Source organism: Exophiala aquamarina, assembly GCF_000709125.1.
Source record: "Exophiala aquamarina CBS 119918 chromosome Unknown aczIA-supercont1.3, whole genome shotgun sequence".
Taxonomy (NCBI): Eukaryota; Fungi; Ascomycota; class Eurotiomycetes; order Chaetothyriales; family Herpotrichiellaceae; genus Exophiala; species Exophiala aquamarina.
In genome coordinates, this window is record NW_013550585.1 from 634,904 (window position 1) to 659,280 (window position 24,377).

At 50.9% G+C, this 24,377-nt stretch overlaps 9 protein-coding genes across 9 annotated transcripts; 5 read left to right on the forward strand and 4 right to left on the reverse strand.

Moving 5' to 3' along the window:
- Positions 1-35: 35 nt before the first annotated feature.
- Positions 36-1,973, reverse strand: A1O9_03818 (uncharacterized protein; the record flags this gene model as incomplete). The annotated part of the gene is made up of 5 exons (XM_013406111.1): positions 36-137; positions 214-312; positions 403-1,307; positions 1,367-1,717; positions 1,790-1,973. The coding sequence occupies 5 exons, from the start codon at positions 1,971-1,973 to the stop codon at positions 36-38; spliced, it is 1,641 nt and encodes a 546-aa protein (XP_013261565.1).
- Positions 1,974-5,289: 3,316 nt separating this feature from the next.
- On the forward strand, positions 5,290-7,198 carry A1O9_03819 (uncharacterized protein; the record flags this gene model as incomplete). Its single annotated transcript, XM_013406112.1, has 2 exons — positions 5,290-5,584; positions 5,637-7,198. 2 exons carry the CDS (start codon positions 5,290-5,292, stop codon positions 7,196-7,198), a joined length of 1,857 nt encoding a protein of 618 aa, XP_013261566.1.
- A 732-nt stretch (positions 7,199-7,930) lies between these two features.
- On the reverse strand, positions 7,931-8,690 carry A1O9_03820 (uncharacterized protein; the record flags this gene model as incomplete). Its single annotated transcript, XM_013406113.1, has 2 exons — positions 7,931-8,193; positions 8,333-8,690. Coding segments are annotated over 2 exons (621 nt in total), but the record flags the coding sequence as incomplete, so codon positions are not given.
- A 642-nt stretch (positions 8,691-9,332) lies between these two features.
- Positions 9,333-10,907, forward strand: A1O9_03821 (uncharacterized protein; the record flags this gene model as incomplete). Its single annotated transcript, XM_013406114.1, has 1 exon — positions 9,333-10,907. The coding sequence occupies one exon, from the start codon at positions 9,333-9,335 to the stop codon at positions 10,905-10,907; it is 1,575 nt and encodes a 524-aa protein (XP_013261568.1).
- Positions 10,908-12,988: 2,081 nt separating this feature from the next.
- Positions 12,989-14,587, forward strand: A1O9_03822 (uncharacterized protein; the record flags this gene model as incomplete). The annotated part of the gene is made up of 3 exons (XM_013406115.1): positions 12,989-13,085; positions 13,148-13,297; positions 13,347-14,587. 3 exons carry the CDS (start codon positions 12,989-12,991, stop codon positions 14,585-14,587), a joined length of 1,488 nt encoding a protein of 495 aa, XP_013261569.1.
- Positions 14,588-15,725: 1,138 nt separating this feature from the next.
- Positions 15,726-16,609, forward strand: A1O9_03823 (uncharacterized protein; the record flags this gene model as incomplete). Its single annotated transcript, XM_013406116.1, has 2 exons — positions 15,726-16,261; positions 16,318-16,609. The coding sequence occupies 2 exons, from the start codon at positions 15,726-15,728 to the stop codon at positions 16,607-16,609; spliced, it is 828 nt and encodes a 275-aa protein (XP_013261570.1).
- A 484-nt stretch (positions 16,610-17,093) lies between these two features.
- On the forward strand, positions 17,094-18,733 carry A1O9_03824 (uncharacterized protein; the record flags this gene model as incomplete). The annotated part of the gene is made up of 2 exons (XM_013406117.1): positions 17,094-17,337; positions 17,391-18,733. 2 exons carry the CDS (start codon positions 17,094-17,096, stop codon positions 18,731-18,733), a joined length of 1,587 nt encoding a protein of 528 aa, XP_013261571.1.
- A 547-nt stretch (positions 18,734-19,280) lies between these two features.
- A1O9_03825 (uncharacterized protein) lies at positions 19,281-21,471 on the reverse strand (the record flags this gene model as incomplete). The annotated part of the gene is made up of 3 exons (XM_013406118.1): positions 19,281-19,375; positions 19,453-20,408; positions 20,501-21,471. The coding sequence occupies 3 exons, from the start codon at positions 21,469-21,471 to the stop codon at positions 19,281-19,283; spliced, it is 2,022 nt and encodes a 673-aa protein (XP_013261572.1).
- A 500-nt stretch (positions 21,472-21,971) lies between these two features.
- Positions 21,972-23,519, reverse strand: A1O9_03826 (uncharacterized protein; the record flags this gene model as incomplete). Its single annotated transcript, XM_013406119.1, has 1 exon — positions 21,972-23,519. The coding sequence occupies one exon, from the start codon at positions 23,517-23,519 to the stop codon at positions 21,972-21,974; it is 1,548 nt and encodes a 515-aa protein (XP_013261573.1).
- Between the last annotated feature and the right edge of the window lie 858 nt (positions 23,520-24,377).

Here is a 24,377-nt window from a genome sequence, read left to right on the forward strand (position 1 = left end):
ACCCCCAAGCCTCGCGGTTTTTTCTCGATGGTCAGTCAGGCCTTCACGTCTTGCTTGGTAGCACTGTCTGCGTTGTACAGCTCCTCTGCTGGGATTTCATACTTGGCCGATTTGCGAGCGGGGACGTTGTGTTGGAACTGCGGGCACCTCAGTCAGCCTGTGTCTTCCAACTATATCTACCATAACAATTCGGATGTGGAGGCTAGTCCTCACCATAAAGTCCAGCTCTCCAAATGTCCTGTCCTTGGTCTCGAACAGGCGGAAGTAGCCCCAGACGAAGGTCAAAGTGGCAAGGCCGGCCCAGAAGAAAGCCTGCAGCAGTGGGGAAAGAAAATTGTCAGCGAGTGAGTTCTGGAAAGGGTGCGGTTCTGTCACAGTGAGGAGGAATGGGGGAACACATACCGTCTTGCCCTTTGCATTCCAAGCCCCTGGAGAAATCAGCTGAGGCTGAAGGAGGCCACCACAGATGATGTTCCCAACGTAGTAAGTACTGCGGGCGAGCACAACCGTCTGAGTTCGGAGGCGCGTGGAGCCGATTTCCGAGACAAGCACGTAGATGATGGGCCCGACGGTCATAGAGTACGCGCCGAGCCAGACGATGCACAGGATGGACTGCGCCCACGCGAGCTTGATCGTTTGCGTTGGCAGCGCGAGGAAGCCGATCAGCCAGAGGATGACGACGAGGAACGCAAACCCGTACAGCCAGATGGTGCGGCGGCCCAGTTTGTAGATGTACAGCCAGGACAGGATGGTGCCCAAGAATGCGATGCCGGTTCCGCCGAGAGCGATCCCGTATGCGGCGTTGGCGCTGATGCCGGTCTGTTGGAAGAAGAAAGACCCGCTGTAGCAGAGGGCGCCACCGTTGGTGACCTGAGACAGGAAGCCTACGCACGCGATCTCGGTTCGGCGGAGATTGGTGCCCCGGAAGGCGTCCCAGAGCTGCACGCCTTCCTGCTCGTGGAGTTCCAGCTTGTTCGTGTGCACCATCATGGCCAGAGTGGCGTCGATCTCATGGTGGTGATCGGGCTGGGTCAGTCTCTCGAGAGACCTTTTCGCGTCCTCGATGCGGTCATTGCGCACATAGTACCAAGGGCTTTCGGGCGCCATCCAGGCGGCGATGAACAGCGGGATGGGCCAGACCCACTGGATTGCAAAGGGGATCTTGTAGCTCCACTTAGTCGGGTTGTTTACAAGGCCTTTGAGGACACCGGCGGAGATGAATTGGCCAATGCACCAGCAGAGGTTGACATACGCAGTGAGATACCCTCGAATGGCGAGTGGGGTCACCTCGGCTGCGTATGAAGGACCTATATGATTTCCTGTTAGTCAACTAATAGAGCGTTTATTCCACACTTGAGGTACGAACCAGTTGTGGCGAACACGCCCCAGGGAATGCCGCACAGGAACTGTCCCACAAGCATAATCTCGATCGAGGGAGCAAAGAAGACAATGAAGATAAAGCCCGCTAAGAGGAAGAGAGTGACCATAAGCACTTTTCGGTGGCCCCATCTCGACGTCGCCCAGCCGTTGAGCAGAGCACCAATGATGTTGGCGAGCGCACCCAGGCAATTGAATTTCTGCTGCCAGTTCGCCGAGATCTGGTAGCCATATTGCTCGTTCAAATATTCGCCGTATTTGAGCCGGAACGAGGGATATCCAAAGAAGGAGCCCAGCAGCGTAACATCATAGCCCTCCATGATGACAGTAGTTGAGATCACTATTCCCCGACAGAAAGGTTAGAATGTTGTCAGAAATGCGCTGTCCAATGGTTCCATTTAGTACAACTTACGGATCGACCAGAAGGCTGCACGTTTGTAGGTCTTTAGACCCTGCCAGACTCCCTTGCTGTGCTCCTGGGCAGCGCCCTCGAAGGCGCCGCCAGCCAGAGCGGCATCGTGAAGGCCCACATTCGGGAGACGTGAGAGTCCACCCTCAAGGTGTATTGACTCGGTATGTTTGTCGGTCGTCGCCATCTCTACCAACCGCGATGAGCGCAATAACCAAGTGGAGGGAGTGGAAAGGATCCTTGAGGTCCTGAGCACTTCTAGGAATCTGCAGACACGTGGTGGGGAGGTGAGCTTTATATATATAAACGAACCCCCCCGAAGGGTATTCTTCGTGTAAATTCGTTCATCAGGGACCTTCTTTGAACCCCAGATCTGAAATCCTGCATGAATACGATGGAATGTCTAGGCCCGCTCCAATTGGAGTGGTACCACCTGAGAGGGACATAAGAGAGCTTCACCCCATGGGCCAACTTCCTTGTCGGTTTTTCCCCGTTCTTTCCAGGGATTGAGGCTAATATGAGGAGCCGGGGCGGGTAATTCCACGATGGTGCGAGCGCTTCGTTTCATTGAAGAAAAAAGAATTGTAGAGGATCTCGATAGCTTATTGACCTTTGCCCGGAAGTGAATTGCTAAAAGTCGAAGCCCTGCGGATACACCGGGTACTTTCCTAAAACAAACTTTGTCGCGGTGGGCGAATACGACGTTGCCATTTCTCGTGTAGATAGACGGGGTGCTTGGTTCGCTGAACGAAGGAGCACAGGAGTTTAATGCCCTGCTAAGCGTCTTGGTACCCAGTGGTCTCGTACGAGGATGTCACCATCTGAACTTTTCATCTCGACGCAATTATCTCGGATGTACTCGTATCGTGGACCATGGTATGTCGTCCCCCAAACCCGGGGGCACTCCGGACACACAAACTAGTAACGAATCAAATAGGCAATTTCAAAAGCATATATCGTGGAGCTTTGCAGAGCAGCATATCTTTATCTTGAATAGCCGCGTGATGAGCAAGTTCCATTGGCCTTTTTACACACATCACCAGATTGCAGACTCACAACCAAACATGTTCCGGTCCGCACATTACTTAGTCGCCACGAATGCAGGTAACAAGGGCTCCCTCCGATAAGTCGTCAATCTGACTTAGCGAGTCTCGCTATGCTGGTGACTTGAATGGGTGGAAGCAAAGTGGCTTGGCTGGTACTGAGGTAGGAGGAACACTCAAGTAAGGCTGACAGGCCAAGCCTGAAGGATTTGCACGTGGTTTTCTTTGGGATTCCTTCCATATTTTTGGGATGGATCAAGTGCCTCTCCTCGCTCTCCATGCTATTCTTGGCCCTGAGAATCCTACAGAAGCGGGTTAATCGAGCCACTACGGGTCCTTCTTCAATCTGAATACCGGGTACTTGATACTATTCAGTTTTGATGCGTTGTGCCAAGACTCTAAGAAGGGTCGCGCGCTCAGGCTTGCTGCAGAAAGGTGTATTCCCGCGGGGTCCCCAGCTTACCGAGTACTGGTGTCTGGTTTCACACCTTGCATGGAATAGTCCAAACCTTGGTTATTTTGTTCAGTCTTTCGCCACACCTTGCAATAAGCCTGTTTGCTCCGGAATCATGGCGCCTCTTTCGCTGAGGTTTGGGCGAAGCCATCATCTTAGTAGTACACAGTACATACCTCGAACGTCCCCTGCTCGGTGACATGCCCCGGCTAGGAGGAACTTCGGTAGAGCCTGCCGTTAGCGCACTCTGAAGACGACTCAACTCCGACCAGGGCTAACTATTTCTGCGAAACTGGTGAGCCTATCCCTTCAGGCCTATGGCTTGGAAGGGATGGTTGAAGGCTACGAGTCGAAGGTGGAGGGCAACCAGGTTGACGTGCAAGATCCAGGCTTCGCACTTCTGCATAGAACGGAGTAGTGGACGTTAGGATGATGCTGTGGAAATGCTTCGATTATGGCGCGGCCTTCTCTGCTCCGCGCCCAGGAGCGTTAGGCCTGCGACATGATTTTAGGGTCGAAGACAAGGCTCTTCGCTTAATCGCTTGTACCGATAACGGCTAGAAGCGGCCGCTTAATTCTGTACCGAGTACAGTAGTCAGTGCTAGTTCCTCTTACTCATCTTCTTTTGACGCATCCACATCCGAGACAGAAGTCATCTGTCTCTTTGAGAGGGAAGCTCTCATCAAGAGAGCAACATATTCCTCACCCTCGTGACGTCCACTTTTTCCCACTAACCTTGGTTACTTTGTCTCCTGGAAGTGGGCCGACGAAATGGGGACGTGCCATGGATCCAACCCTGAATTTATCTGTCACAAGAAAGAGGAGTCTCTCGAGTCGCTGCGAGCAGGTGGGATATCGTCCAAATATTCGAATCTCTGGGAGTGGTAAAGGGACCTCTATTGTCTCCCAAGGTTTAGTTCGTCATACCAGTCAGCCAGTCTCTAGACGAAGCTTGCAACGTTGGAAAAGCAGACTAGAGTCCGAGATCGCGATGACACCTTAATTGTGTCTGCCATCCCTATCTTGATAGTCCATGTTCAGATCAATCGTCGGACCCCAGCTGAATGGCACGATTCTCTATAGTCAAGAAGAAAATCTGGGAACTCGAGAACGCCCAACATGAGGAACACGTTAATACCCATCTTGGCTTCATCGCTACTTCGTAGGATTCTGAAGATGCCCATAGTCTTGGAAAGTGTCTGAGGACTTGGAAGACCTAGACAGCTGATGTTGGCACGAGATGCTCAAACTAGTACCAATGGGACACAGCAGCTCCAACAAAGCAGAACTGCCAGTGACCTTTTCTATCCTTTCTGTTGGCATTCAAATCTTCCACAATTTAAGTATTGCTGTATGAACTTTCAACCATTTACCCAGAGAATGTGGAACGTGGCAGGATCGTTGTTCGGCAGTGTTTCTTGGAGTCATGTACAGCATGAGACTCAAGCCAGTCAGAAAAGTTGCTCATACCTACAGAGAGTGTTCGCTTCTTTGTCCTTAGGCATTGAGATTGCCAATTTGCACATATGGCTGTGTCCCTGTCATGACGGCTCTGGGTTGGACGCGATCACTGTCCTCGGCCTGATGTTCACTGCCGACGTCTGTTGCTCCGATCTGCTCTCCCGACTCCGGCTCCTAGTTAATCCAGTCCGGATAGACGTGACTAAAGCACGTGTTTTCGCTTGGCGAGTCACGCGTGCGGGGAAGCAAGAACTCCGACTTGCCTTTTGGCCCCAAACTGAACTCACCTAAACTTCAATCTCAGTTCTAATTCAATTGCACGGCTGCCCCGCGAGAAGGAGGACCTGGTCATCAGCCGACTCTCACCGCAGTGGAAGAAACGGCAACCTTCCGACTGTTTCTGAACTCGACAGCAACAGGATATAGGGCATCATCTTGTCCCTCCTCATTCATTGTCTTCTTGTCGTGCAACAGGTTGTGCCGTTGTCCGTTCTCCATGGTTCGAGTCGACGATCAGTTTTCCGCTCCGTCAATTCCTCTTCATAATGGGCCACGATCTACCTTATCATCGCCAGAAGGCTCGTCCTAGCATCCAGCCTGTCCTCCCCGTCCTCCCCGAACTTTCCCGTCTCTTCAAAGCACACAGCAAGAAGAATGTCGAGTCATCAGCACCGCAAACCTCGCCATCCGAGTTCGGTCAGAGCGCAGTCAAAACAAAACAGACACCAGAGCCAGCCAACAAGTCTGGTCCAACTGAATTTTCCTCGGAGGCTGTCTTAGCACAGGAAGACGTTAACAATACCAACTCCGTTGAAGATAAAGCCGTGTCTGCTTCAACGGGTAAGCGTCGCTTCCGTATCTTGGACGAATACGAACTGACTCATCATTCTAGCTTCACAAACTGGCACACCGTCTGCTTCTACCCCGGCCACCCAAGGACTCGCTGTAGAAGCGTCCAACTGTCCTCTGGATGATGACAAGGAGGTGATTTCTGAAAAGGCTGAGATAGAAGGTATCCAGCAACCAGGAGGCCCGTTCGAGGGTGAAATTGCTCATGTTGCCGAGTCCTCGTTCGAGACAGACCAGATGCTTCCCATAAGAGAACCTGAGCGTAACCTGGATTCTCCTCATGGTTATATTGATCAATCAAGGTCCACTAGTGCTGCTGTTGAAGACGAGCAACAGGAACTCGTATCATCCTCTGCAACTTCTGTTGCTGCTGATATCGATGAGAAAGCTTCCGGTGGAGTATTGAGTGGGATGTCGCAGGCTAGTCAGGGCGGAAACCACACATTGCTATCGCCAGCCATGACCGAGAACAATGAGCAGTATCGACGTGGCAGTAGTGTCCTTCCTGGTCAGGTATTACCAACATCATCGCCAAGAGTCAATTCTTTACCTTCCCTTAACGAGTATTTCCTGCACGTCGCTGCATCTAAGGAATATGCAGACTGGGTGCTTCAGGTTCATTCTCCCACCACCAAAGCCCAGTCATTCCCAACCTACGCGCACTCAATACTTCTCCTCCGCAGTCACCGCATGCGACGCTTGATGACACGACAATCGTCCTATGGAACCAACGTCATTGAGCTGTATCCTCCCCGATATGTTCTTCCCCATGCATTTGAGTCCGCACTGCGATTTCTTTATTCGGATTCCGTCATAGCCAAAGATTTCTTTCTTCAACAACCCGCCCCTGTGGACTCCCAAGCAGTTAGACTGCATCACCTGGACTACATCTTGTCCTACTGGATTTCTGGAATCGAACTGGGTCTTGATATTATCAGCGAACGTGCCGAAACACTATTGTCGGATTACCTTGACTGGGATCTTGTCGAGCCAGCATACAAAGCTGCTGACGACATCGCAAAATCGGAGATTTCCTCCAACAGCAAACACATGACTGGAACAGACTATTTTGTCCTGAGCGGATCCATTGTTCGGGTAATACTTCACTTTCTGGTCAGTCGCATTGATGTCAATAGTTTCAAACTCGATACGAGCTCTGTCTCAACCTTCCTGCCTTCTCGACTTCCACTGGTTGACGACAATCGTGCACGAACCAACCCAGCATTGGCTTCTATGGTCTTTGGTTCTATGCCTTCTTCCATGGGCGTCTCGGCTTCCTCTCCACAATTAGATTTCTTGCCAAACGGGTTCACTCCCAAAGACACCCTTGCAACTAAGATCTTGCTCAATCTGGGTTTCGAGAACCTGTACCGATTCAACACCTTCTTGCAACGACGTGGATCAGCATATGCAAATCGCATAATGACGGAGGTTGTCCAAGAGCGGGAGGCTCGTCGTGAGAGAGTCTTGAATGCCCAGCATATTCCTAACCCAGAGCGAATGGCTGCGTCTGCCAAATGGGATGTTGTGGGACACCAAGAGATGTTTGTGAATGGTGTTCTCTCCGAAAAACGTGTTGGGTTCCTCCTACCATCTTCCAGATGAAGGGATGATATTTTCCAAAATTGCATAATCAGAACCTTTTGTTTCTATGCACTTTTAGCAGGCGAGTCATGGGGTTCATGAAGCGATCCAAAGCAAAAGCGTGTGCAGCGTGGTCTTTTCGGCACCGAGAGCCTTGGACATCAAAGGAGTCAAACAACTGGGAGCCGTCATTGTTGCATGAGTAATGGGGCTTGGGCTAGGTAAAACACCGAAATTGGCGAGCGAATGTCCAAAGTGGTAGTCTATCTCACGGCCTTTATTGGGCTTTTCTTTTCAGTGAAACGGCGACGGCGCTTGGCTAAGGACGGATCAAAAGCAACGTGCTTTTCAAGTTCGGCATATCATCAATCAAATGGGGCAATAATGGTAAGCGAGTGCTTTTACTTTTTCATGCTCAAGTGCTGTGGTGGTGGAAGTTGAATGAGGCAATGATCCCCATGCAGCAATCAGATAAATGAGATACCCACAACCCCCAAAATGCAAATGCGAATGCAAGCATTAATGAAAATGGATGCGCCCTAAGGGTTCAAGTTCAGTGGCGGTGTGGTGCCAGATCGCATACAGGAATGTGAAGTTCTATTAAAATTTGTCTTCTTATGTTCCTCGGAGTGTGCTATCATGATGACAGCGTTGTCAACGAGTAAGTCCCGCTGTGCTCCCCGAAGACCCAATATCCACGGCATGTTCATCAGCGTCGATAAACCTAGCGCTCGCGCCGCCTCTGCCGCCTCTGCCGCCTCGTCCGTTTCCGGTCCCATTCCCACCTGCACCTCCGCGCGCCGACTCCTGCCGGGTGCTTCGAGGCAAAGCAGAACTGTTATTTCTCGAGCCTCCGTCACTGCTGGCTTGGGAGGCCACCAGCGGCTCGAAGTCTTGGGGTCGGTTGCGCAGTCGCAGGCGGTCGACCCACGGTTTGACGAGGGCCCAGGCCAGCAGCCCGGCGGTCGCGAAGATGAAGATCACCACGACGGTTTCGTCTTTTAGTGAGTCTCGTTCTACGGGTTCGAGGATGCGTTTAGTGTTAGCTAGGATTCCTTTTCTTAGGGAGGGAGAAGTATTGAGGTGGAGGGAGATGGGAAATGTGTCAAGGTGGAGGTGAAGCCGGAGCTGAAAGGGTTCTGGCCAGCCACATACGAAAACATGTAGTGAATACATCTTCATCCCCGGCATCCTTGCATATCGGTAGGTTATAGTCGAGGCAGAACGCGCGTGTGCAGTCCGCGCAGGTGAGTTTGCGGTGTGCTTTTGCTGGGGTCTTGTCGTCATCGTCTGCTCGCTCTCCCAGTGGCGGGGACCGGATTTCGAGATTGTGGGAGGATGTTTTGGAGGACGGCGGGTTGAGTGGGATGATGGTGCTGTTGTTGAAGCAGATGCATTTGCAGAATGAGGTGGCGCTGGATTTTGCGGCGGTGGTGGGCTGCAGGAGGGACAGGAGGAGAAGGAATATGCTCGTGATCGTGAGGGTGGAGGGTATGGATGTGGAGGGCCGCATTGTGATGTAGATGAGGTCTGAGGGTCCGAGAGTCCACCCAGTCGTGTCGTGGTTGGAATTTGGAAATGTGTGTTGGGAGGCATTGAATATCGAAAGGCTGTCGGCCTGGCAGTTTTGATACGGTGGATCAAGTGCTCGGTACTGCGCACCGCGCCCCCCCGCAAAGCTTAATTCTTTTCGCATTGGAACTTGGGAATGATGGCGGTAATTATTGCGAATTTGCGAAGTACCACCGTAGGGCCTACGGTGAGTGCTACACTGCTGCCAAACACGGCTACTTACGAGTACGAATAATACCTACTGTAATTAAGGTCGCCGCTTCACGTGCAGCCGAGGTTACTCCTTGGTCATGGTCCGCAACTCTTTTGACCTCCTTCTTGCCTTCCAGTTGTCGTCGTCGTCATCACCACCACCACCACCACCACCACCACCACCAGTCATTGCGAGCGCTCTCCAGGAGGTGATATAATCCTCTGAAATCTCGAATCCAATAGACGGTATCAAATGGAGTCGTGCTAGGTCGCATGCACCACTAGTAAGCCGACAAGTCCTTGCTGCGCAACCACTCTGTCGAATTTGCGCGGCCCCGCGCACGATCATTGATCCAGGGGCTACCACTAGTCGACAGCATAATTGTTTGCAATGGCAGTAGAAAGTCTCCCTGTACGCTATGTGCTCAACGAGCGCGAGTATGCGATTCTGCGCAAATATCTCTCTTCCGCTTCTCGCACCAAGGAGGCCAGCACAGACACGTCCGGAACCCCAGCTCCATATCAACAGAATGACCACAACGCAGCCGCGTTCCGTTCGGCCTCGCGAGTTTTTCTTCTAAGTCTGGGCTCTTTGAAGGGTGCAGAAGCTATGCTAGGTCTGCTGGCTGCTCGAAAGACCCCGACAACTACCCGCTCACGAGCTCCGCTTGTGGCATCACCCACGAGGATCGCGCTGTCGCTTTCTACATTACTGTTCTTCCATTCCATTCTTTATCGCCTCTTCCACCGATTGAGGCTGCAACTTCTTCACGAGAAGGTCCGCCATATCCAAGAACGGTATCCCAAGATCTATGGGGTGCTTACGTCTAAGTTAGCGCCCGCTATTGGGGCGAGTCTCTCAGGCGTCGCACTCGGAATCTGTCCAGCTGACCAGTTGAGAGTGACTGTTGCGATATACATTGCGTGCCGCGCGTTGGAAGTGGGATACAAGGCTATCGAGAACACCAGCTTCGTCAAGAGCAATAAGCCATCTTGGCTGGGAAGCTGGATGTTATTCGCTGTTGCTCAAGGCCAATTGCTGCATGCATTTGTGTTCGATAGCGACTGCTTTCCCGAGGCTTACGGCTCGTTCATCCTAGGCTACACGCCAGAGTATATCCAAAGACGGCCACCGAATATCTCTTCGAAAGTTCGGTGGCCAAAGTGGAACGAGATCGTCGACGCCCTAGCACAGATGGCGAGGATGAGATGGCCACCATTTGTCTCACCTATCTTGCACCCAGAAGCTTCTAATATGCTCCCTGCTGGGATAAATACCGTGATATCACCTATAACTTCCAGGGCGCATCCCGCGACACAAAACCTGTCATGCGCGCTCATCCATCCGTCGGACCCTTCCTGCTTTCTGGCTTTTCTCCGACATATTCTGATATCATTCCCGCTGCTGGCGCGGTTTTACGCTCTCTACTACGGAGCATTCTCAATATTGAGGATAAGGAAGGTCGTGAAAGCGCCTCTAGCGGCACTCAATCGACTTTCCACTTCCGTTTTGAGATCCACTTTTGCAACTACAGGATCGATTGGGATGGCATGGGCCAGTATATGCCTATTCCAAATCATCCTTCCGCGTGCATTCCTCCCGAAGTTTCGATTCTTCTTCGGTGGTTTGCTTGGTGGCTTCTTCTCCCTAGCAGATCTGACTCCATCCGGACATCTGACCTCATTATACGCCGCACGAACGAGTGTGGATTCATTGTGGAAAGTTGGAGTCAAACGCAGATGGTGGAAGGGAATCAAGGCGGGAGATGTCTGGTTGTTTGTGGCGGCTCTGGCCTTGGAGAACGTGGTCTATGACTTCGGCAAAGACACCCCTGCCAGTGAGGATCAAGCAATGACTATGATCAAGGTGCTACGGGGTGAGATCGAACTAGGCTTGCCCAAGGAGGAGCAGCAGACCAGCGAAGGGACGTCAACTGACGATCTTGGGGGGCCAAAATTCCAATGATAGAGTAGGTTGAGTAGGTTCTGGGAATCGAATATTATAGTAGGTTCTCACCGTGGAGCCATGTCGTTGTCCCCAGTCGAAATAGTGGAAGCGAGACGCGTGACTGTTGTGGGTGTGGAGAGCGCCTGGTGTATGCACAATAAGCACGGATATCATCTTCCGCAGGATGTCACCTGAGGTGCCCGCCGATGGATATAACCCCGACAAGAGTCATGGACGACGAAGTTGAATTAATATGCGAACCGGAAGGTGTGCCATGACCAAACCAGGCTGAAAGTAGAATAAATAACAGCAGAAACACCATGATCCTTGGCCACCGTGGTCACTCGCAGAATCTTATTAGTTAGTATCCGAACTAAGTGGGGTTCTTTCCATGGAACAGCGCGTTAGCCCCTCCTTTGCCGAGAGTTTTGTGGGTGATTCTGCCGGTTTTATGTGAGCATATTTGCCCAAGCGTGCCTTGCCTTCCCTTCCAAGTTTGCTGTTCGTCGGTCATTCCACCCGCCAGTCTTTCTGGGCCTGGGCTCCTGTGGCCTCCCTCACTCAGACAGTGGTTCAGGCTCCCATGGCTCCTGCCAGTGTGACAAGGACTGGGCCGAAGACCCTACGAGCAAGTAGTTACCAACTACCCGAGCCCGGCGTGCGGCTGCCGGCACCTTCATGCAAGGCAGCTGTGCAAGCGCTGTCACACTGCAACAACCCGAATGGAGGGTCCTTTGTATGCACCTGTCAAGCAACTCTTCCTCGAGCCGGGTCGTGGTGATCGGAATCTAGAATTCCATCGACCTTTTGGACTTTGGTTGCAGCAGTCCGACTGGCTCCCTGTCTTGTTCAAGCTTGTCAGGGCTCGTGGGAGCACCTGTGACCGCTTGGTCCTCGGTGGAGCTCGTCACAGAAATACGACTGTATCTTCGAACATCGTTAGGGCTTTACCTATCATCAAGCTTACGACTTAGGCTGCTGTTTTCCATCGGGCTGCCCACCTGACCGTAACTTGAACCCTCCCTGGATGCAACAGTAACTCGGCCTTGAACTCTTACCGTGTATACCGGTATCTATAGTCCCTTCAAGTTGATATAGACGCTTCCCCTGGATAACATTACGAGACTAACGAGACTAATTGATGAGTGACTCGCGCAACACATCCATGTCGAATGGCAGAGGCGATTTCGGTCCTCAACAGTTAACGTGCGCTAATTATCTTTCCCGCAGATAGCAGCAACGCCAAGACTGGGCCCCGCAGGGGTGTGAATATCAATTCCAGGTCCGGCCAAATCAGAATCGAGGCGGTGGGAGAGACAATGCAGAACAATTTGGGTGTGCAGCCAATAGCCGTGGCCGCACGATTCACCGCCTGTAGCCTCCCGGGCGGTAAGATCGGCTCGCAGTCTTGCGCTCCAGGATTGCCAGTTTTCTTCTCTTGCCACTGCCAGAATGTTTTACAAGGCCATGTGTATTAATGCGAAAATTGCACGCACCGTATCCGTTGCGACCGGAGCAATTGTCACTGGGCATTCATGTGCTTTTCCAATGTCTGCTCCACCTGCATCTGTTGCGCTTTTGCCCATCACAAGGTAGGATTGTGTGGTGTTGGTATCGGCGCTCCTGTCCCGGATTCCACCTGCTTCTTCACAGCCTCCCCGTCTCCTCGTGTTTCCTTCCTCCTTCCGCCTTCCTGCTTCCCTTCTACTCCTCACCGTACTTCACTACTTTCGCATTCGCCATCTTAAACAGCAGAGAATCACACAACACATTTCAAACCCATTTTCAAACATAGGCTCTCGCCCTCACCACATTGACACCCGACATTGCACCCTCGTCGGCTGACTGTCTGTTGGTGATTGAAAAGGTTTCTAGGAGGAAGACAGGTCGTAAGAGACTGGTGTTTGTTGAGAAATGAAACTTACACAGCCAAAGACTCATTCCCTTGCCCACGACGGCTTTCCAACACTTCAATTCTTCATCCTAGGTAAAGCAACCAGCCACGCCTCAAACCCAGGCTTCCACTGACCACCGCCACAGCAATATGCCGTCTCGCAGAACCCATTGCCCTGACCGCTATTCTTCCATATGCCTGGCTCATGACAAAAGATTTCGGTCTCGATGATGCATCCTTTTACGCTGGCATTTTGATCGCCTCTTATTCCCTCTCCGAGGCGGCTTTTAGCATGTTTTGGGGTATGTTAGCTGTCATTGCTTCATCCGATGCGTGAGAATCTCTAACAGTTTCGCTTGAACAGGTGGTCTATCCGATCGCATTGGACGCAAGCCGGTCCTTCTTATCGGCTGCATTGGCACAATGCTGTCGTTACTAATGGTCGGATTTTCCTCAAGTTTCACTATGGCCCTGGTGGCTAGAGTACTTGGAGGAGCACTGAATGGCAATATTGGTAAGGCTCCGTCCGCCGCTCGGATAGCTTGAGCTGACAGTTGGACAAGGTGTCATTCAGACAATGGTGGGTGAATTAGTCAAGAACCCAGCCCATGAGCCAAAGGCATACGCTGTGATGCCCTTCGTTTGGTCAATCGGGACAATCGTCGGACCGGCAATCGGTGGTATGCTTGCAAACCCAGTCAAGTCATATCCCGATTTCTTTTCTGGGGGCGGAATCTTCGGCTCGTATCCCTGGCTGTTGCCAAACCTTGTCTGTGCCGCCCTCATGCTTGTCTCTATCATTGCAGGCGCACTCCTACTTCAAGAAACCCATCCAGATCTTTGTCAAGGAGCCGATCCAGACATCTACCATGATATCGCTGAACACACTCCCATGATTGCTGCTGCAGGTGCTAACGCTGATCCTGGCGTTGATCTGAGACAAGAGTCCTATGGCACTTTCAATGAAGTTGACATGCGCAAAAATGATCAGTGGCAAATTCGTCCTGATGGAACTTCGAGGCCCTCGTCAATCTCCGAAAAGGCTTCTGAAAAGTGGCTGACCAAGAAAGTCGCCATGTTGACTATTTCTTTGGGCCTCTTTACCTATCATTCAATGTGCTATGACCACCTCCTTCCCATCTTCTTCCAAGACAAGCCCTCCGACAACGTCTCCATTCTTGCTAATAGCCCAATTGACATCCCTGGTGGGTTAGGCTTGGGAATTCAGACGGTTGGGCTCATTATGACTGTCAACGGGTTTATCGCACTGTTCATTCAAGCTGTCATCTTTCCTCTCGTTGCTGAGTGGTTCGGCATTTGGCCGCTCTTTGTCTGGACCATAACTCTTCATCCAGTCGCCTATCTCATCGTTCCTTACCTTGCTGTTTTGCCACAGCATTTCCTCTTTCCCGGCATCTATTTTTGCTTAACAGTACGAAATGTCCTCTCGATCATTCTCTATCCCGTTCTTTTGATTTTGCTCAAGCAAGCAAGTCCTTCTGCTTCCTGTCTCGGTCGTATTAACGGTCTAGCAGCTTCGGCTGGGGCAGCTTGCAGGACGGTAGCACCACCGGTTGCAGGTTTATTGTACGGATGGGGCACCAAGATTGGCTTTACGGGCCTTGCATGGTGGGGAGCAGGTGCAGTTGCACTTGTTGGAGCCGTTCAACTGTGGTTTGTGCCGCGGCAGAGGCATGAGAGCACCATCGTCAAATCCATGTTACCTTGTCTGGAGGCTTCAGCTGAACAGCTACCTAGGGATGTCGTTGATATCACGGTTGTCGACACGGAAGACATTGCTTAAATCTTATTGTGTCTCTCCGATCAGCGAAAGGATGAACATTTTTCGAGAGACGGAGCACTTGGCAGATAGGCTACTGTCCATCATTAGGGTTGTTGATTTCCACGGAGCATATGGTTGATTGCAACAAAGCGGTTCTGTTCGGCGTTGGAAGACGGGTACAAAGTTACGACACTGATATTTCCATGCTTATTTTCACGAAGCTCACGAGCTATGGAGATCACACGGCATTGGCGTCAGGTACATTGGGCGGATATCTGTAAAATGCCACAGGATCTAGATTGGGTGTGAGACCGAGGTCCTCGCAAAGGATGCAGACTAGAGGGTTCCAGCCATTCGATACTCGGTACTGCTAGCGGTACTGCTAGCTTCATGTCATTCACTTATCAACGTTGCAGAACCAAGTTTCCTCGAAAACGGGAGCATCGATCGCGGATCACGATTGCAGTCACGTGGGTGGCGATATTAGTGGCGATATTTAGCGCCATCGATCTAGGCAATTAGTAGTTGGTATACCATAATTAGCTGTACTAGCTGCTACGCGCCCAGGGTCAAAACCAGTTTCACAAGTCTTCTTCTCAGCTTTCTTCCACCGCCAACCATCGCTATCCCACTAGCGACTTGGTGGTGCCTTTAAAACATGTCGATCCGTTGAGCGGGCAGGAAAGCGTTCTGAAGTCAATCCACCCTTCCTTAATGCCCGTTCTCATACAATTGGCCGTACACGGCCACCACTGCGTCACCCTGCAGTACCAGCTCAGTACTACTTCTCATCTCGACAGGCGCGCACCCTGTTTCGTTGTCCCCTGGCGATCCAGCTGTATGTCTCTTCTTGTTTGCTCGCTTCCTCGTCTGAAGAAGTCCATCTTGGTCGCGGATACCCTCTGAGTCTCTTGAGGTTCCCTTTTTATCCCACCACGTTTGCCACGTTGGCAGGGCTCTGCTTCCCCCCAGTAGGTTTTGAAGTTAAGTTAATCCAGCCCCCTTTGCCTTCGATATTGCGTTTTATGTCTGTTCAATATTCATTGATACGACAATAAGCCCAGTTGTCCTTTAATTAAACAAACAGCCTGTTTGCTCTTGACAACAGTCACATATATCTCGATACGTCAGCTTCGCGACCAACACTATTTTGACCACCATGTTTGATAAAGGCCAGAGAAATCATGATACTGGACGTCCAAAGCTGCCAACTATCCACTCAGATGATAGATCGCCGCTCCAGACGGCAGGAGCTGTTGCTGAAAAGCCAAAAGGCTCTGCCTCTCTGCATCGGAAGAACACCAGCAAAAGCTCCACCCTCGGTCGATCTGACACCCTGTCTTCTAAACCACAGTTGGCCAGGATGCCTTCTGTACAGACGCGGTACATGGATATGCTCCTACATCTTGATGAAATTCCGCGGATACACAATATTGGTGCCAGTCTGTTTACGTGGATTATCCTCGCTGGATTCCTCGTCGTGCCTGGTACTTTCACCTCTTTCAAGAATTCCGAAGTCTTCCAGCAGGCCGAAAACAATAGAGACGACATCGCTCACGATATTGTTCATTCCATTGCAAATATTGGCTTGCTCTATTTATCAGCCGGGTTCTGTGCCGTGGGGGCTATTGGTTGTCTCTGGATGTGGTATCGATGGAGGCGTAACTACGTCTGGCTCATTAATAGGGTATTTTTGTGAGTATCGATTTACTTCCGTCTATTTGAACCACCTTCCTAACCTCGTTGCACAGGCCTGTGGCTTTGAATTCGATTGCTGGTCTAATCACCACCCTCGTCAACGTCTACACAGCCCAGAAGGGTGTTTGGAGTGTCACCGCTAAGATAACTGCAATAGTTACAGGCTCATGCGTTGGCGTGGCCGGGTTTTTTTTCGCGGTATATAATTTCTGGACACTGAGGCGTATCAGGAAGTCCCATGAATCGGCACTAGGGATCGATCGTCAGCACGAAGATGAGACAATGGTGGAAAAGGTTAAGAGAAAAGCACACGAGGCTCCATTGCAGTCTGGACGTGTGGTATGATTATCATACCTCCACCTTAAGATCCACGCGGTATGTATATACATATTTACGGTTGGTTGTAATCACTACTTGGATGTAAGCATATAAAAACAGGAGGGATCATGGGTCCGAAAGCCGAAGGGAAGTCAACAGGATTCACCGAAATAATACACTTATCGATTTTAATATCAATGTCGCCCCTTGTCAGATCTCTCTTTACTCGCACCTAACTCCATAGGTATGATTAGGACCTTGCTGTCTTCTTCCTTCCTGACTACATCTATAATCCGCAGCCCGATTACCGCCTTCATGCAAAGCTAATGTATGAGCCACGCACCTTCCGGCTAGGGCTCTGTCGAGGAAAGAAGGCACGATCACATATATCCTTTGGCAATTCATTTCAATAGCACTGAACTCCCTCTCAACATCTTCTCCTTGAACTATCTTATAAAGACTTGCTCTCCTATTGTTATCACTCCGAGATTGTTACCCATCCTATTCCAACATGACTGCTCAATCCTGTGTAGCGGAAAACCGCATTGCGAATCGTCGCACTCGGCAGGCAAGATCTCGCGCTCGACGTCTTGCTCGGATGAAGAAGACAATGCCCGAGGGCATCCGTGGCACCAAAAGGAGAAAGCTTCGAGACCAGGAGTCGTTGAACCTCGAGGATTGTTCCTTTCGATGCGAAGAGAGGGGCTATCACCTCGACCCAGATGTCCATATCGGTAGTGATAACCCTCACATTGGTATGTCTTTGTATCTTACTCTATGTCTGTGCTTCATCTGATACGATCTTTAGTAGACCCCTTTTCAGTTCTTGATCTAGACACGGCAGACCCCTATGAAACCAATACAAGTACTCCTTCCGACTACAACTCCAGCCCTGCAAGACCCGAAACTCCTGATTACCAATATTCCAAATGTGGTTATGCAAATTCAGCGATGAGCAGTGAAAAGACGATCTTTAAGGTCGAAGACGTAGCTTTGACGGACGCCAACACTGATTACCTGGCCCCAGGCTTTCCGCTCATTCCATTCACTCCTGAACAAACGCCTTTCGTCCGAATGCCAGGGTCCTTTTCAAACTCTTCAGATAATGATGACCATTCCATTTCGAAGTTTCTTCTCAACGATATCCGGATCCCAAGTCCGTCGTTGTATCATAAGTCGGAGCGACGATCAATTTTCGGAACGGGCAAGGCCGATATATTAGAAGTCCCAGTTTTTGAACTAGCGCATGGCCAATCAAAACCAGAACCGGACTTTGTCACATATCGCAATACTGGTCTGGACGATGTGACCTTTGCTGCTCAGAATTCCCATGACGCAGATGATGTCGAATCGATAGCAGCAAAACAAGCATTGTTAAGGTTTCAGTTCCCACAGCCTGATGACAGTGGAGAAAATGAAAAGCATATCGCATATGAGAGATCCGATCAGCTCGCGTCTGGTCCCAATCATTTAGTCCAGGAAAATGGAGAAGATCATAGTTGGAGGATGCTTGGGGCATCCGATGTCCTCGACATGCCTAGCGGGTTCGGGGTAAATGCTTCCCAAGATGATATTCGCAAAAACACTCAGTCTCAGAGCCCAAACATAATTTTGGAGTCCACGCGCCATTGCGAGGATGACAATCTTATCTTTCCAGAATTGTCCGTTTCTCCATGCGATCAAACTATGAATGTCATGCATTGGAGCAACAACATTGCCGTATCTTGGAACAGAAGTACGGCAGACTCTTCATCTTCAGGTCTTGAGACAGAGGTGGCCTCGACGACTCCTCCGTCACCCTACAGAGACCTCGTACTAGCCATTTCGTATCCTAGGACCTGCACCGTCTCGTCTGGAGGACTATGGTATTGTAGTGGAACGTCAAAGCTTCCCATGGTTGAATACCACCACAAAGAAGAGAGGAAGGTACAACGGACGCAAGGACTGAGGCCAATTCTGTTCCCAGACGAGCAATCGCGACTCCCAAGGACTAAGGAGTACGCTGTCGTTTTGGCTAAAACATCTGAGAAGCCTGAAATCCGATCCGATGATCTCTCAACGCCGCCGAAATCACCCAATGATGTGCAGCCCCGAAGATCACTAATTTTGAATACGGATGAGGATAATGAGAGCTACTTTACGCCAAGTTAGATAGGCTCCTACGCAGAAATTGTAGACCACGGTGAAAGCGAGGCCAGCTGGTCAGACTGGGAATGGGATTTTGATTCAATTGAGGAATTCGATGCCGGAAATGCAAATTGCAAATCCTGAGATTAAAATAAATGAAAGGGGAAAAGTCGCTATAAGCTGACAAACAATAGCACAGAGAAAAGGCGGTGCGGGAGCACGCAATATGCGACCGCAATACGCACAAGGGCCACGTTGGAGAAGAACCAGTAAAGAAATTGTGGCACAGTCGTGGCCATATAATTCCTCAGAGTGGTACTCATAGAAATCTATTTATAAAGCATTCAATGCAGCCGCTTCATCAGACTCAAGTCCTCCTGCTGTACTATACGAGATCGTTTCCTGGTAGCGCCAACTGAATCCGATAACATTGCAAGTGATAGACACTCATAATTGGGAAACGCTCACGTACGTACAGTATTATTACCAAGATTCGATCGTCCCATCACTCACAGAACACTCAGCCGTTGAAGGATCGAGACACAGTTATTCCAAATATGCATCAACTCTTCTAGGCACCCTTCTCTGCAGCCTGAGTCGCCTTCTCAACTTCCGAAGGCAGATCATATTCGAACAGCACGTCGTTGTAATCATCGCGAAACCACGCTGGAGAGAAGGAAACAGTTAGTCCAGACTGAGTGGTAATGGTTTTAAAATAAGCCAGAGGTGGAAGCATCACTTACTCATCAGATATATCATCGCGTACATCGCCCACTCCAGGATCACGCCCATGTCGCCTTTCATGCGGCTCATCTGCTGGCTGCGCGCGTAGATGGCGTGCACGCGCGGCTTACGGAGCCTTTCGTACTGTTCGACCGCTGTTGCGACCGCTGTTGCTGTTGCCGTGGCCGCCGTGCTGTCGGCCGCCGTGCTGGCCCCGAGATAATGCCGCAGGAACAGGGCAAGCGCCTCGGCGTCCTCGAGTGCCTGGCATGCGCCTTGGCCCGAGGACGGCTGCAGCGCGTGCGCCGCGTCGCCGACTAGCACCGCGCGGCCGCGGACGGTCCAGCGCGGGAGCTCCGGGGTGGTCCAGGTTGGGTAGCTTGCGTCTAGGGCCATGGCGGGCGGGGGTGTTTGGGAAGATGTGGACGTGGTGGGAGGAGAGGAAGAGGACACCTCGACGTAATTGACTATGGCGGTGATGCTGGGGTTTTTCCATTTCTTGTGTCGCGAGGTCAAGGCGCTGACGGCGAGGGGTTTGTTGAAGGAGGTTGGCTTGTTTGGGTTTGTTTCTACTGAGAGCGGTGCGGTCGCATGGTCATCATCTACGTTGGTAGTGGTACTAGTAGTAGCACCGGTACCAGCGGCAGCAACAGCGTATGGGTAAGGCGTCGAGCTGGAGAATGTCGACCACCAGCCCGCGACAGCGCCGGGTTTGGAGGTGGCGGGCACGCTCGATGGTCGAGGAGTCCCGTTGGTTTTGATATCTTCGTCTGATATTCGATTCACAGCCTCCGTCGTCGAGTCGTGTGGATCGAATTCGGGAGCAGGCGAAGACAGATCAGGCGTGGTCGACGAAGTCAGATATCCATACCCGAAGAAACCGTTCGGGCCGAACACGATCGACATTGTTCCTGGTTTGTGGCCGGTCGATTCTAGAATGGAGGATGGTACGAAGCCGCCGACACCGACGAGGCCCCTATTTTCTCCGAAGAAGTGGGATTATTAGCATGCCGGAATGCAGAGGAGTTGGTGGTTGTTGGGGCTCCTGTTGAACTCGGGCGAACTCACTCGTAATGTGGAGTGATGTAGTCACATCCTTCGGACTTTGCCTTTGCGTGGGATCTACTCGAGAGACCAAGCCACTGGAGAGCTGCTTGGATCCAGCTTCCATTCTGCTGGCCATTGTGACGTACATTAGCACGGGCTGCTTCGCCGCCTTTGCCGTTGTCGCTCTCAAACATCGCCTTTCTAACGATGCTTCTCAGCCCATCAGCACCGATGATTAGGTCTGCCGAGTCTTCAGTTCCGTCCTCGAACTTCAGCGTGCTAGGGTTCGTAGAGTCTCCAATTGATACTTCAACCACCTTTTTCTTCACCACGGCGTCAGGTGCGAGTGCAAGGACCCGGTCACGCAGAATCTCCCAGCACGCCCGGCGTGCAATCATCACGCTGTGATACATGTAGGGAGCCTTTTTCGCATTTGGAGATTGTACACGCTTTGACGCGTTCCGTTTATCACCATTGCTAGTAGTATCTGAGTCACGGAGATGGCGTGGAATGAGGTTGACGTCCACGATTGTCCAGCCTCGAGCGGTGCTGATCTCCCATCTCTCGATGGGGTGACCACGTCGAGCCACCTCCTTGACGAGACCACAGTTTAGACCTGTCCTGTTCGCTTCACCGCTGTCATCATCATGGTGGGTCGGCGGCGACTTCTGGGGAAAAGAGGACTCCATGCGGGATAAGACGTTGAGGCCATTCTTGGAAATCCCGATGGCGCCCCCGATTGTCTGTGAAGTTGGCACAGGTTGGTCCACTGAGAGGTCTTGGGATATGGCTGGAGAAGTTTTGCTTCTTCCCTTTGTAGTCGTGAGGTTCGCGCCCTTGAAACCGTGCTTGTCAATGTCGTAGGCCTCATAGATCTTTATCTCATGCGATGGGGATAATGATGATGATGACGCTTCGTTAAGATGCTTCTGCAATAGGAGGTAGGTGGACAAGCCTGCAATGCCAGCCCCGCAAATCACGATTTTGACCATCTTGGGTTATTGAAATAAGAAACTCTGAGCGCTTGAGACATGGAAGCATGAAATTCACGGGAGTCCACTACGACTTTATACCTTCTTTATAGGAGGAGCAACCTTCAGTCTTGCATAGATCATGGTTTCATACTGCCTGGTGTCCTTACCTGCCACTTCGACAGTTTTGCACTAAATAATTGAAAAAAGAGCGTGTGATATCAGAACCAGGGATAATCTTGATCGGGTCAACGAGAATGTGGTAATTGCAGTAAAGATTGACCTGTGGGCTGGTAACAATCGTTGGTGCCTGGTGAGCTGGATACGGAAGATCCGACGTCTGCATCTCGACGAGTATTTTGATTGGGCCAGCCGGCTGTGGCGCAACGCTAGTGCTTCGATACGTCGGATTCGGGATGCTCAAGTCCAAGACAAAAGAGCCAGGTCAGGGTCTGATTTAGTCCTCCTATACCTCCTAATGTAATTTGTAGCATTTTTGGACCTTTGTTAAGAGAGCCCTCTCAGTACCAATTATGTCCGGCTTCACCGAGGTTCTCTTTGTTCGGGTTCATGGAAACTATCCGCTGCGGAGGGACTTGTTCCACAGTGAACTGCGATTCAAAAATACCAGAGATGGCACGTCTTCCCAGGGCAGTAAAAGAATCGAAAGGTCCATCTCCTCTAATTGCTGCCCACTCTGGAGATTCTGGGGACGAACCATCACCAAGATCACTCCATCTGGTCAGCACGATCGCTTGTTTGAATAACTGTGTTGGATCAGACTTGTCCTCCTGCATTCTCATCTCTATCAGGTACTCTGATGGACATTCGGGACATCGTCTCATTGGTTTGCAGTTTGAGCATAAGGTGACAATAGGGTTGGGTCGATGTAATCTGTAGTTGACTCTGGCAGCGGCACCAGCCACGCCACTGCCCTCTGGAGGCTTGATCTGATGACCAAGTGCACATTTGACTGCAGGCATCAAGTTGCCATCCCGCCAATGTGCACATACAGAAAAGTAAGGCGCAAAATTATCACTAGGAGCGTATAGAAGCTTGCGCAGTCCAGCAGGCGGAAGTTCAGGTGTTGCGAAAGCCCAGCTAATTACTCGGAGAAGGAGATGCCCGTTGACAATTGCATACTGGGTCTGATGAGTCCACTCACCATCACGGTCTTTCCACCGACGAGATAAGGTATTAAGCGGTATACCATGCTCCGGGGAGTATCTTTGGGCGCGTAGAACAAGTTGAGCAAATGAAAACGGTAGAGTCCGTCCCACTGTCAGCCTCATTCGAGACATCTTGTTTTCTATGTTGAAGGTATTTGGACAGTTGAATATTGGATTTGAAACATTGGTCGGCCTTAGGTTTTCTTTTCCCTTCTGGGTCCGAAGGTGATAAATGGCACAAGGAAAGCACAGGAGATGATCGGCCAGATGCTTATCAAGGCGACTCAGAAAATCGATTCGATCGTGATAGTTGTCCTTTCCATCAAGCTCGTTCCAGATGTCTGAACCGATTAGGTCTCTGAATGGTTTGCACGAAAAGGCAAGGCTTGCAGTATCTGGGATGTTGAGATGACGGACAACATGTGCCCACACCTTTGATGGGAGTTTGGCAAAGAATTCCGGAGCGGGTTGCTCAGGAATCCCAGAGAAGAGCGCCTTTGTTTTCTCCACCAGCGACTCGGCTGAATCACGGTGGGCTAGACTATGTAGCATCTCGGTGTAGTCCTTTCTCTCACCGGTCTCCTTATCCTGATCCCACTCAACAGCAACAGCTCTGTTCGACGACAGGGATGCATACCCGGAAGCTCTAGATCGAGACTGTTCGAGACTGTTCTTCTTGGAGCTGGCATATGAGCCTTTGCTCATCGTGGGTGGTGCCGAGCCTTTCCGGAGCTTGTTGGTAGACTGAAAAGCAGTCTTCTGGTTAATCTTGAACTCGTCAATACTAAAATCGGAGAGAGATCCTGCTCTTGAGCTTGATCGACTTGACGACTGTTTGGCCTTAAAAGGATTCAAGAATCCTAAGCCCATGGAGCCTTTCCTATGGGCGGTGTCGGCCATGGTTGAACAGCGGCGCTTGAAAGTGGGCTTTGACGCGTCGACACTTCCGGAAATCGATAGCGTGTAGAGTCTACAAAGCTGTTGTTATTTCGAGAATGATGAAGACTTCAAAGCTGTCATTCACGAAATGTCTTCTGGAGAGCTCTTAGGAAGATGACCTTACCTTCAACTTGAGATGCACACTGGAGAGACAGAGGTTGAATGGACAAGGAGATGCCCCTTTGACCCTCAAGCCATGTGAGAAAAGGCAACCGGAAGCTGACTACTCAGGCTCAGGCACCATGGCCCAATCATGATGATTACGATCCCAGCAAGGGCCGCCCAAGCTGCAAGGTGGCCATTGTTATCGAATCAGAGGCCGTACACGTGACATGCCCAAAAAGAATCTGGTGGCTTATATAATCACAGCCCGCATATTAGGTGACACCCAGTGGCCCATTGGGTGGAGAGGAAGAGCAGTTTGCGTATGTAGGGAATCGTCCCATTTTGCCGATGGACCAACCTGAGTTAGGAAACGTCCTATCACCCTGTGCCCCTCAACGCAGATACAGAGCAAACTAAGCACTGTCGGCCTTGATCGCGATAGGGCGGGTTAACGCACCGAAGACGGACCCTCACGGGATACCCATGTTGGACTCCTCAGACTACTTCTACATTTATGATAATTTGACGTGTCGCGATTAAGATAAAGAGCGGAATCTCAGGAATGTTGGGTCTAGACGGGGCAATGCTATCTGACGCTGGCAGATGGATTGCTACTTCAAAAGCGGCGTTGCCACCGTCCATGATAGGAGGCGCTAATGCTTTAGTCACCCACTAATCTCACTATTTGTAAACCGCTGTCGACGCTTCTCGAAA